The 13610-nt window shown below is 36.0% G+C and overlaps 1 protein-coding gene across 11 annotated transcripts in view; it reads right to left on the bottom strand.

Moving 5' to 3' along the window:
• Window positions 1-1097: 1097 nt before the first annotated feature.
• CAPRIN2 (caprin family member 2) overlaps window positions 1098-13610 on the bottom strand; it is a 44731-nt gene continuing 32218 nt past the window's right edge. For 3 of the 11 annotated variants that reach the window (XM_027035846.2, XM_027035839.2, XM_027035840.2), the window contains 7 exons: window positions 13231-13335; window positions 10984-11130; window positions 8304-8472; window positions 6641-6823; window positions 5777-5877; window positions 3188-3251; window positions 1098-2017 (listed from right to left, as the gene is read on the bottom strand). In XM_027035846.2, coding sequence (XP_026891647.1) covers window positions 1449-2017; window positions 3188-3251; window positions 5777-5877; window positions 6641-6823; window positions 8304-8472; window positions 10984-11130; window positions 13231-13335 — 1338 coding nt within the window. In that variant the 3' untranslated portion in view covers window positions 1098-1448. Of the gene's footprint in view, window positions 2062-3187; window positions 3252-5776; window positions 5878-6640; window positions 6824-8303; window positions 8473-10983; window positions 11131-13230; window positions 13336-13610 lie in introns of all 11 variants that reach the window. The other 8 variants (XM_027035841.2, XM_053226108.1, XM_053226107.1 and 5 more) reach the window with 8 other exon arrangements.

Genomic DNA, 13610 nt, shown 5'->3' on the forward strand with positions numbered 1-13610 from the left:
GCCACCCAGGCGCCCCTAAAAATGCTTACTTTTAAAAACTATGCTTTAGGGGCGTCTGGGTGGCTCAGTCGGTTGAGCGTCCAACTTTGGCTCAGGTCATGATCTCACAGCTCGTGAGTTCAAGCCCCGCGTTGGGCTCTGTGCTGACAGCTCGGAGCCTAGAGCCTGCTTGGGATTCTGTGTCTCCCTCTCTCTGCCCCTCCCCCGCTTGTGCTATCTCTGTTTCTCAAAAATGAATAAATGTAAAAAAAAAAAATTAAACACTATGCTTTAATTAATAAAATTATTAAGCTCTTATTCATGAGAAACATAAATAAGCTTAAATTGTGAAGTGTGAGAATATATGCCTAAAATGGTTACTAAACTCTGTCAATGCCTGCTATACTAATACTACATCACACACACACACACACACACACAATTCTGTAAGTATGTGGAATGAAAAAAAAATCATAGCACCTAACATTTATTAAATGCTTACGTGCCAAGCACTGTGTTAAGTCTTTTAGATATTCTTAGTTGAACTTCACATTTGCCCTAGGAGGTCGTGGAAATAGTCTATTAAAAAAAAAGAGAGAGAGAGAGAAAGAAAGAGAAGGTAGGGGGGGATCTTAGAGGTAAAATAACTTGCCCAAGATCAGTAACTAAGTGGCAAAATCAGGACTCAAACACAGCACTGCCTGACCAGAAATCTTTTAAACATTCTACCTACTCAAATTGAGAATCCACTAGAAGGTATAAGCTTCACTGATGTCAGACCAGTAGTATTAGCTGTGTACCTATCTACTATTGTATCCTGTATTATTATACAAGTAGTAGGTACTTAAAAATAGCTAACAGATAATAGCATGTCCTAATGCACAATAGCTTCAAAAAGAAATGTTATTTAGCCAAAGGAAAACAGAGGATATCTTCTGATGAATGACAGGTATAACATCAGAGAAAACTCTAAAAAGAGCTATTATATATAGTCTTACTTTAAAATAATAGTATGAACCATGAATTAACACCCACCCAAAAGTTATCAGTGATTCATAGCAAAAAATTCAATACTTTACCCCTTAACTAAATGTTTAATCAAATAAGAACACTGAAGGTGCATGTAACTTTTTTATTGAGGCACAACAAGGCATTATAACTTGCCTGAACTTGAGGCAGTCAGTTTAGTAAGCTGAACGTTAATACAGTTAAGGATTAAGTGCAAACAATATACATTCACAGCTTGACTAGCGAGGCTACATCACAATTTATAAAGTGCCAGATTAGTGCTAATTGTCATTCAGCTTGAAATTTTTCACCTTGGGGAGGAAAACAAAAAAAGTAAGGACCTCCACCTTCCTCTAGGAAAGAAAACATTTTCCTAAACCAGTCACAAGGGCAAAGACTACTTCTCCTTTAACCCTACTAATTAGAACACCATTCTTTTACTGTCAATTCTGTACTGACTTTCAATCTTGATAAAGAAGATAGCCTGAAAATGTAGAATATTTCCAACTACTTCCATAAATTGCTCCCCTGTGCAAACGTAACCATATCTGGTCTCCCTGGAAGAGCTGAAGAATTGCATGATTGCTAGCAGTTTCATGGTCTGGAGCACCATCATTGGCATAGGCAGATACCAAGACCTCTTCATTCTTCATGAGGTTGACATATAGTGGCACATTCACTGCCAGCTTTAGCATGTGAAAAATGAAAACATAAGTGCCATTCACCGGGCAATTAAATCTACCAAGCTGAAGATCAAAAGTTTCTCCCAAGTTGTTTAGAAGAAGATCAAACACGATAGGTTGGTCTAAAGTTCCAGGGGCGAGATTAGAGGTTCTGGCTGCTGAGAAGGCAACGCGCATCTGCTGAGGCAGGGGATAGACGTGTACTGGCAGTATGGTGGCTGCTGGATTTGTCACGGGCACATCCACAGGGGTCATGCTACGGGAGTCTCCTTGTCCAGAGTCACCACTGTTAAACGTTTCGTTGTCTCTTTCTGGGCTGCTCACCTGAGAAGAATCACTCCACCCTGCTGTTTTATTAGCAACAGTGAGTTTCTCATAATGAAGCAGTTAGCTTTGAACACAATATTTAACATTAGTCGGCTACTGAAATACAGATAAAAATACATTTTATAGTAAATTCTAAAACAAAAACAACAAAGTATAGCTACAGTATACTTTTCTAAAGTTTTCTAGCAATAGGCTTTCATATTACTATTAAGCCAAAAAGGACCTAGATGATCTTGTCTAGTGGGCCTCATTGTTTTTTTAAGATTTTTTTTTTTTTTAAGAAAATAAGCCTCCAGGAAATGCTAAGTTACTAGTTAAAGATTAGCAAAGTCTGAAACCCAGGTTTGAACACTCTTTTTATTTCTTTTATCTTTCTTCTGTAATTCTCACTCAGTTCTTCATTCCTCAGTGATAAATCTACTCAAACTATCTAATGTTCAAGGACTCAAGAAAACTGAGATTACATAAAAGAACCAACTTTTAGAACTACTCGCCACTCAAAGATACTCTGTTATGATACTAAGCCCCATGATGAATGCCTGTTCTTCATTTCCAAGTTAATGTGATATCATGAAATCTTAATGTTTTAAGTACTACACAAAAACATAGCTCAGATAGAAGGCCAAGGCAGTGTGAATACTGATTGCTTTCTTAAAAGGAAAAGATTGTTTTTCTGTGATAAAGTTAGTTAATCTTCAGTAATTCTTGATTTTCTCAGTTACACTGAATCTTTTCTACTAAAGGTCCTATTAAACCTTCACATTTTAAAAAGTATTATAATATCTTCTGAAATTTCAAGTCATGGTGTCTTAATTGCTGCTTTTTCCTATCTTTCAATGTAGTGACACTAGAGTATCTAGAAATGCCCATTATTACAAGAAACATCATCCTGAATCATCACATGAAACTATTTGAAGTATGCAAGATGAATACATATCAAAGGCTGAATTATGCTGTGGTGTCAATCAAACTGAAAAAGCACACACATACACTTTTAATCTAAATGGACAACTGGTTTCCACAGCCATTCCAGTAGTCTAGTATTTCCCTCAGGTCTTCAGTACTACATTTATGCAAAATGAAAACTTTAAAAGCTAAATGGTGAAAACAATGTACTCTGGGGAGAACTTCACAGAAGACAAAGAAAGATCTAGAGGTATGTTCTGTGTAACCCAGTTAATCATCCTTACCTCTTGAATTTGTCCGAGGACCACCAGATGTCCCTCCTCGCTTGTAACACTGCTGGAAATTATCCTGAAATGAACATGTAATATTTAACCTTGGCACCAAAAATGCAAGATGATAGTCCTTTCCCAGTGTTATTGGCTAGTAAATTTGTAAGATTAAAGTCCTCTTAGCCTTTTCTCTACCCTTCCCCAGCAGCCACAGAGGCTCAGATGTTTCCAAACACCAAGAAAGGCAAAAAGGGCAACAATAGCAATACTTGCTTCATCTGTGAATTAACCTGACCAAGTAGGTATGCTAATAATTGCAAAAACAAGAAGGCATCCAGGAAACACTATGTAAAAGATACAATGTGAGGTAATGAGGGAAATTCAGAAATATGGCCTGGTCCTCTATCCCTTATCGCAAGATAAAGGGAAATAATAAGGCAAGAACACAGACTATTTCAATCTTGCTCTATTTATAGATCAAACTGTGAAGATAATTATGAACTACGTCAGGATTTTGTTTTGTTTTGACAGAGAGGTTGGTAAGAATTATACCATATGAATGTACTATTGCCTGAAAACATAATTTAATATCCTCAAGAAAAAAAATGTTCACGAGGCAGCATTTCAAACAGACTCCCAGGTATGTTGAAAGTCAGCCTCCAGACAACGCATGAAAAGAATGATCAGTGGCATGATTAAATTAGCACATACAATAAAAATAAACACATGCAATAAAAAATTTAAACAGGACAAGAAGGCACACAATAATTAAGTCTCCTACCCCAAACTCCTAATCCTTTTCCCAATAGCAACAACTATCTCATGCTTTCTCAGCAAGAAATTGACTTTCTTTTTTTTTTTTTTTTAATGTAACCTCTATGCCTAATGTGGGGCTTGACCTCATGACCCTGAGGATCAAGTCACATGCTATACTGACTGAGCCAGCCAGGCACCCCAGCAAGACATTTAAAGCAGCACAAAAAATTCCAGAATATGGTGTTAAGAACAGCTCCATTACAGGCACCTGGGTGGCTCAGTCAGTTGAGCGTCCAACTTCAGTTCACGTTATGATCTCACGATTCCTGAGTTCAAGCCCCACAGCAGACTGGCTGCTGTCAGCCTGTCAGTGCAGAGCCTGCTTCAGATCCTGTCTCTCTCTTTGCCTCTCCCTCCTTACACTCAAAAAATAAATATTTTAAAAAAAAAATTTTTTTTTTAAAGGAGCTGTTCATTACTGTCTGACATTACCGTGCTAAGCCTTCATGTATGTTAATTCACTTAATCCTCAGGATATCTCAGAAAGTAATCCTCACAACACTTCAGAGTAAGATGAGTCTTCATCCAACAGATGAGGAACCACAGATCAGAAAGTTTACTCAACATACCCAAGGTCACACAACAAAGGAAGTGATGAAATCAGGAATCAAACCCAAGTCATTTAAGTGATTTGGTGTGTTCTTCGAGGTGTGTTCTTAACCCCCTTTTCAATACTGTCTCTGTATAGACATCTACCTTACCTCATTTAACTAACTGTAAGCTCCTCAAAAACAGGTACTTTATATCACAACAGAAGTCAGTGGGAAACCACATACTTAAAAACTTGTAAAACTTCAAAACTGAAAATTCTGACGTATTCAGTCATATCCATAAATGATCAATGACAAAGAGGTCCCACGGTTTGTTAAAGTAGAATGTCTAACCTCTTACCAGTCTTTTATCATATGTAGTAAAGAAAATCTGAGCTATTCAAATAAAAATAAACAAAAAAAGTAAATTTTTGAAAAATACTTTTGCTACACCAGGTACCTAGAAAAACTGAAAGCAACATAATGAAGTTGGGGCGCCTAGGTGGCTCAGTCGGCTAAGCACCCAAATCTTGATTTCAGTTCAGGTCATGATCCCAGAATCGTGGGATCAAGCCCCATGTCGGGCTCCACATGGAGCATGGGGACTGTGTGAGATTCTCTCTCTCCCCTTCAAAAAAAAAAGGAAAAGAAAATAATAAAGTTAAGCTCATAGGGTCTAGAGTTAGGAAACATGCAGTCTCATGTTAATTCTACCATTCATTTGCTGAGTGACCTCAGATAAGTAATTTGTTTCTGAACCCCAGTTTCTCTCAAAAGGTGGAGGAGTGAATGAGTTAATGCAAACAACATGATAAATAAAGTTCTTAAGACCTTCTAAGTTCTGTGTAACAGACAATTGTCATTTATCTTCTGTGGGTTACTTGAAAAGCTTCCAACTCAACTCTCCACAGTACTGACAAGTAGTTCTAAAACAAAGAGTGCCTTGGGGTGTCTGGGTGGCTCAGTCAGTTAAGTGTTGGACTCCAGCTCAGGTCATGATCTCACGGTTTGTGGGTTGAAGCCCCGTGTCAGACTCTGTGCTGACAGCTAAGAGTCTGAAGCCTGCTTTGGATTCTGTCTGTCTCTGCCCCTCCCCTGCTCACATTCTGTCTATCTCTCTCTCAAAAATAAACATTTCAAAAATTTAAAAAAAACAAAGAGTGCCTTATACCAAATACACTGTGACTCGGCTATAGTTTAATCACAGCTTAACATCAACAACTGTATGATATTATTCAACTATGACAACTATTCTTACCCTTTGGGAATAAGGTGTTCCAGGATACTCTCTAGCTTGGAACTGTAGCTGGCTATAATTTCCATTGGTAATGGAAGGTGGTCCTCTATAAGTATCAAAACCTAATAAACAAACAACTTAAATAAAATTATGGGCAAAATTATACTAAACTTTTAAATAGTCTAATTCTATACCACTTTAAAAGTTAAACTGATCCTATAATACCATCATTAGATTTATGCCTTCTTTAAGCAAACTCTACTAATATTGCTTCCACAGGAAAACACGTATTTATAAAATACCGCTAACTTCAAATAAGCCAAGGGCAGAGATTTACTACTGCTGCAATGCAGGTGGGGTTCAAAAAGGTGCATGGTTAAGGCCTGTCTAGCGCAATTCTGCTAATACCAAGAGAATAACATGTGGAACCATATCTAAGACTTAAGAAAATATCACTATTATAGTCTCAAAATTTATATTTTTATGTATAGTATCCTCTCATAGAAAAATAACTAGAAAATGGGCACTGATTATGACACATTTTGAGACATATTTTTATTTGACATAGTTTGACTTGGGGCAGTCAAGTCAATTAAAAAAAAGCAAGTATTCAAATATGAAAACCCAAATTCATCCCCGGAAAAGAAAGATGCTCAACCTTTCACTGCAGCAAGTCACAGGATCAATCTGCTTTTCATACAAAAAGTTCCTCTGTTATATAGGCAACAGGTATATTAGAAAAGCTATATTTTACAGAAATAGGGAATTTTCTACCACAATATGGAGGGCAACTAAAAAAGGAACAAGGTAAAGTAAAAATAGTTTGAGTTAAGTAAATATATAAACAAAATAATTCAGTATAATTAAATTTTGTTCAGAGCATACCTTTATAACCACCAGGGGACCGATACGAATTGGTTAGTAATCTCCCACCACGAGTACATCCTCTAACAGATCCCCGGCTATTGACAAATGGTTGAGAGGGTCTGGGAAATACATTCGTCTGTGCTGGGTAAAAGGCAAGGCTACCATTGCTTACTTGAATAGTTCCATCAGGATAACTTGCTGCTTAAGGAAACAGTTTTAAGTCCAAGAGTTAAATGGTAACAAAGATTTAATATTCTTTATACTTAAAAGTCACTGTATATCAAAACCTTTAATATAATTTTCTCCCTTTGAAAAAAAAACAACAACAGGTGCTATATATACATATACGTATATATAGAGATCCTGGTATCTATACATATATTTAGGTAATAGAATATTATTCAGCCTTAAAAAGGTAAGAAATTCTGACACATGCTACAATATGGATGAAATCTTGAAGACATTATGCTGAACGAAAATAGGCCAGTCACAAAAGGACAAATACTGTCTGTTTCCACTTACTCTAGGTAAGTACCTAGAGTAGTCAAATTCATAGAGTAGAATGGTAGTTGCCAGGGGGCAGTAGGAAGAGGGGGAATGGAGAGTTAGTGTTAAATGGGTACAGAGTTCATTTGGGAAAGATGAAAAAGTCCTTAGAGATGAATGGTGGTGATGGCTACACAACCATCTGGCCATACACTGAAAAATGGTTAAAATGGTAAATTTTATGTTATGTATATTTGGCCACAATTAAAGGAAAAAAGGCTGAACACCCCAGATCAAGGAGTAAAAGACAATGAATTTTAATTAATACTATACCTAAGAAGGCACAGGACAAATATCCCTTATGTAAATCATCTACACTATGTTTTCACTCAGTACAAGTGAGAACAGAATGAGGTCTTTGATGGCTAGGTCCAAGGGTTTACATTTAGTATCTCTTGTGAGTAACCAAATACCTCTAATGTTCAACTCATTTACTCAGGCTTAAGTTTTAGAAAACTCAATGGGGATCTGAAACACCAACACTAAAAATCTACAGGTGTTTATCAAATTAGGAAATAACTACAAAGTTGCCTATTCTTTCATGTATTTGGATAGCATAAAAGAGCAAAACAGTTTTTCATCTCTAAGCAAACAATGGAAAAGCATACTAAATTATATCTTTGCATTAATCAATGCTTTATTGTAAGAGGGAAAAAGAGAGAAAAGACCAGATAGCTATCTGTGCTAAAAGATTTAACGGAGTGATTTCAAAACTCTTCTAGTAGAAGAAGGGCACTTCTATAGTAGAAGGGCACTATATATATATATATATATATATATATATATATATATATATATATCGATATCAATATATATATATATATATATCTCAATATATATATAGTGCCCTATCTACTTCTATTACTGTCCATGGTAATCAAAGCAATCAGATTTAAAAATATGAACCTACTTCAAGGTTTAATCAACCATCTAGGTTCTACCTCTACAAAAGTTAAAATTAATTGGCGAACTTAATTAATAGAAGAAAGGCATTTAAGTGTTTCTCAACACTTGAACATGCGAAGAAATAATGCTTACTAGTCAAGAAAGAACCCTTAAAGTATCACTACTGAATTGCTTTCCATTCTACTAGCTGTCATCTAAGTCTTCAAAATATCATATGCAAAGATCTTACCAGTCTCTTGAGAAAGGACAGTTTGTTCTACATGTATAGCTGGCAGTTGGCACTGGGGTGGTGTTTGTGTACTTGCTGTAGTAAAACTTTGATTGTAGCCAGGTGAATAAGGGGATTCTTTTACTTCTTGTTCTTTCCGTGGAGGCAGAGGTGCATTAACATTAAACACCTTAAGAGACAAAGGGTACACTAAGTCCTTTGTAATGTTTCATAGAAAAGGATTAAGGATGACATCCAACAAAGTTCTCCAACATTCAAAAACTTCTATTTGACAGGCAAAGGACTTGAATGGACATTTCTCCAAAGAAGAGAAATGGCCAATAAGCACATGAAAAGATGCTCAGCATCACAGTCATTAGGGAAATACAAATCAAAACCACAATAATATACCACTTCATACTCATTAGGATGGCTGTTACCAAAAGGAAAAAAAAAAAAAGAGAAAATCTAAGTGTTGGCAACGATGTGGTGTAATTTGAGCCTTGTGCATTACTGGTAGGAATGTAAAATGATGCAACCAACTGTAGAAAACAGTGTGGTTGTTCCTCAAAAAGTTAAACATGCAATTACCATATGATCCAGGAAATCCACTTCTAAAATATAACCAAAAGTACTGAAAGCAGAGGCTCACATTTTGTACATCAATGTTCATAGCAGCATTATTCACAATAGGCAAAAGGGGGGCGCCTGGGTGGCTCAGTCGGTTAAGCGTCCGACTTCAGCTCAGGTCACGATCTCACGGACCGTGAGTTCGAGCCCCGCGTCGGGCTCTGTGCTGACAGCTCAGAGTCTGGAGCCTGCTTCCGGTTCTGTGTCTCCCTCTCTCTCTGCCCCTCCCCCATTCATGCTCTGTCTCTGTCTCAAAAATAAACGTTAAAAAAAAAAAATTAAAAAAAAAAAACCAATAGGCAAAATGTGGAAACAATCCAAATGTCCAACAGCTGAATGGATAAACAAAATGTGGTATAGACATACAATAGAATATTATTTAGCTATAAAAAAATGAAATTCTGATCCATAATACAACATGAATAAACCTTGAAAATATTTTGCTAAATGAAATAAGTCATATACAAAAGGGCAAATAATGTGATTCCCCTTATCTGAGTACTTAGAACAGGTAATGAGGCAAAAAGAAGATAGGTTACTAGAAGCTGGAGAGAGGGAGGAATAAAAAGCTATTATTTAATGAGTATAGTTTAATGGTTTGGATGATGAAAATGTTTTGGAAACAGTGGAAATGGTTGTACAACACTGTAGATGTACTAAACATCACTGAATTATACACTTAAAAATGGTTAAAATGGTAAATTTTATGTCATACGTATTTTACTATGGCAAAAAAAAACCTATTTGGTTTCTAGTAGATCTAAACTCAAATACAAAAATTAATCTTCCTGCTATTATAATAATGCTTACTGAGCATGAAAGCTACACAGGCCAAGAGAGTACTTTTTCAAAAATTAAAGATGAAAAAAATGTGCCACCTACCAAATTTCTACCACATGGCAGGCAAATGACCTGTCCAGACTCTGGCCATTGTCTATAAAATAGCACTTCCATTACTCTCCAGCTCCCTTACCCTGCTCCATTTTTCCCCATGACACAGGTGACATTTCCCCACATGCATATACATATATATATATATATATATGTATACGTATACACATATATATGTGTGTGTGTATATTTTTCTCTCTAGCCCTCTCACCTCCATTATCAAATGTAAGCTTCTTGAGCACAAAGACTTGTCTCTTTTTCACTGCCAATACCCAACCCCAGTGATTAAGAACAGTATCTGATTTCATTAACGAGAAAAAGTTAATAAAACCAATGTGGCAATACTGTGCAGGAGGGACTGACAGGGTAAGAGGGAAAACAAAGAAACTAATCAGTTCTAAGAGGCCAAGCATGAAGTGATAAAACTAGTGAATTTAGGTGCCTGAATTCAAAAGCTTATCTCCCTGCATTGTATCTGCTTTCCATTGCCACTCCACTGGCCCCACCCTACCACCATCACTGAAAAGTATCCAGAGTGGGGCATTAAGCATCATCAGATACTTACTGGCTAAGACTTTTTTTCTAAAGAACTGTTCTATACTATTCTGTTTTAGAGAGTAAACATATAAACCTAGTTATATTACCTTGAAAAATGTTTTAAGCTTAAACAATTTGCAGAGGAATGTGTAATTCAGAATACCACACAAATTGGAACAATTATCCAAAATCAGCATAAGATCAAAATAAAATCAAATGAAAGTTTCCAGAATGACAGAACACCCAAGTATGTGCCCTATATTTCAGGCTATTGATGCTATGGAGCATCACTAGTGTGGTATTAGTGATGGTTAGTATTATTAAGCTGTTCACAGAAAATTATGTTTCTCACCCACACATTTTTTTTTAATTAATATGAACCCTCAGCTTTGCCTGCTACTAATTTTCTGAGTGGGGAAAATGTTCTGATAAAATATCCATTCAAAATTCTCAAGGCTTTGGATTTAATACTCTTTCACCACAAACAATATTTGCATTGGACAAAGCAAGGATCAACCCAAATAAGAGCAATACAAAAGGCAAAGTTTTTCACAAAGTAAGTACCCAATAATGGACGTAAGAGAAACAATGGCTTTTTAACAGAAACAATGAACTGTAATCACCATTCACGTTTCATACTCACTGTCTGCATGGCTTGAAAGGGCGCTGTGTTAATCGTTACTGAACTACTACTTGCTGGAGGTGACTGGAAGCCCTGTTCAGAGCCCTTTGACATGGGAGGATTTGAAGAAGCTAGTGAAGATGGTTGCTTGCTTGGGGGAACTGCTGCCTGGGAAGGAGAAATGCAGCATCAGCCAATCACCTGCCATATAACAAGCAGTTAACTTACACTAAACCCCAGACTGGCCTAAGTCAGCAAGTTCTATAGGATGACATTCGGACACAGGAATGCAAAAGAATAGCTTCTGCTTACAATTTCAAATCACAACTGCTGAGGATGCACACTAGCATTTGCTGTGCACAGCTTGCTGACTAAGTGAAAGAGTCTTACTATTAATCAGTCTAACAGATGAGGTACTGAACTTTTTATGAGTACCTAGTCAAACCCTGAAACGGTAGTTTCCAACTAAGAATCTAATATTATTCCAAATCTATACAGAAGAATTACGAAAAATCTTGGGTTAGTTGCTTAGTCAATGTTAATTTTTCTTGATTTTAAAGTCTTATTCCTGGATTTCTAAGTCAGCTGCCTTTAAAAAAGAAAATCAAACCTGATCTAATTTAAATAATACTTATCTATGGTAATAAGCAAATCCTTGATGTAACAGATTACAAATCCAAAGGCTTAAAAAGATACCAAAAAACCAGTCCTAATCAGATTATGAAACAGAGCTGTGACTCACTTGGTCACACCTTCCTCTTCTTAAAATGAGGAACCAAGTAATTTTAATTTAGACCAAGTCTACACCATAAAAATTAATGTGTATCTATATATTCTTATATTCTGTAATGAATACATTATCTTGTATAATAGCGAACCAAAAATAGTAAAATCTAAGAGCTGCTAAATTAATCTAAAAAAATCATGCTATCTTGCTATACCTATTTCAAGGATTTGCTCAAACTTAGCAAAAACTATCATTTTAGAATTGAAAGCACAAACATAATATAGTTGACCCTTGAAAAACACACAGGTTAGGAGTGCTGAACCCCAGAGTCAAAAATCCACATATAACTCGACTCCCCAAAAACTTAACTACTAATAGCTTATAGAGATGGAAAGGAAGCCTTACCAATTCTATAAACAGTCGATTAACACATATTTTGTAAGGTATATGTATTATATATTGTATTCTTACAACAAAGTAACCTAGAGAAAAGACAATGTTAAGAAAAGCGTAAGGCCCAGTGTCTATCAGTAGATGAATGGATAAAGATGTGGTGTGTGCGTGCGTGTGTGTAATGAAATATTATTCAGCCATAAAAAAGAATGAAATCTTGCCATTTGCAACAACAGGGATAAGCTAGAGAGGATAATGCTAAGCAAAAGAAGTCAGCCAGAGAAAGATAAATACTGTAAGATTTTACTCATATATGGAATTTAAGAAACAAAACAAATGAGCAAAGCGGGGGGGGGGGGGGGGAAGGAGAGGAAAAAAAAGAGAGAGAGACAAACCAAGAAACAAGACTCTTAACTACGCAGAACCAACTGATGGTTACCAGAGGGGAAATGGGTTAAATACATGATGGGGATTTAAGGAGTATTTATTGTGAGGAACACAGGGTGATTTAAGGAAGTGTTGAGTCACAATATCGTACACCTGAAACTAATATTGCACTGCATGTTAACTAAATGGAATTAAAATTAAAACCTAATTTTAAAAAAAAGAAAATCATAAGAACATACATATTTACAGTATTGTAGTTATCAAAAAACTAAAACGTATAAGTAGACCTTCACAGTTCAAGACCATATTGTTCAAGGGTCAACTGTGCTATCAAAATGCTTTTGACAAAATTAGCCAAAAGAAAATGTAATTCATTCCTATGGAGGTAGTGCTAATATTAACACTATAAATTTATTGAGTCTCAGTTATATAAGTAGATTTTTCTGCTAAGGATTCCATCAATATAATATATATAGTGAGAAACTTGACTTACTCCTACCTAGAACTTTTCATCTTTTTTGACAACAGCAATTTAGATATATTTATTGTATGTGATAAGGCATTACACTACTAAGTTTACTTATATGGCAAAGTCACAGCAAAGTTACCTGTAATTCCAGGACAATATCTACAGAAAGCAATACATTAGTCAAGTATAAATGTTAAATAATTCAACTGATCATGCCTGTAATGCATAAGGTAAGCTGGTTCTGCTATTATTTTAGACAGAAAAGAAATTAACACAATTGGCCTCTTATTACCTCAGGAGTCTCTGAGGTCATAAACTCTGTTTCAGATCCCGAAGAAGCCTGATCAGTAGTAACCAAGCAAGCATTTGAGCTACAAGTAACTGAAGAAGAAGCAGCCTAGACACAGGAAGATATAAAACATGATAAAAGGCACATTTTGTTCACTTTATATTTCTTGAGTCCTGAGCTTCATAACATGTAACTCTTACAAGCACTCACTAGTGCCAAATACTATGCTAAACACTTTATACATATTCACGTGTTTAGTCCTAACAATAACCCTGTGAGGTAGATACAACCATCCCCATTTTATAGACAATAAGGCATAGGCAAAGATAAGTTAAGTAATGGATCCAATATCACACAAAAATTAAGTTAGTGGTGAGAGTCAA

The sequence above is a fragment of the Acinonyx jubatus genome, chromosome B4 (genome assembly GCF_027475565.1).
Source record: "Acinonyx jubatus isolate Ajub_Pintada_27869175 chromosome B4, VMU_Ajub_asm_v1.0, whole genome shotgun sequence".
Classification (NCBI taxonomy): Eukaryota; Metazoa; Chordata; class Mammalia; order Carnivora; family Felidae; genus Acinonyx; species Acinonyx jubatus.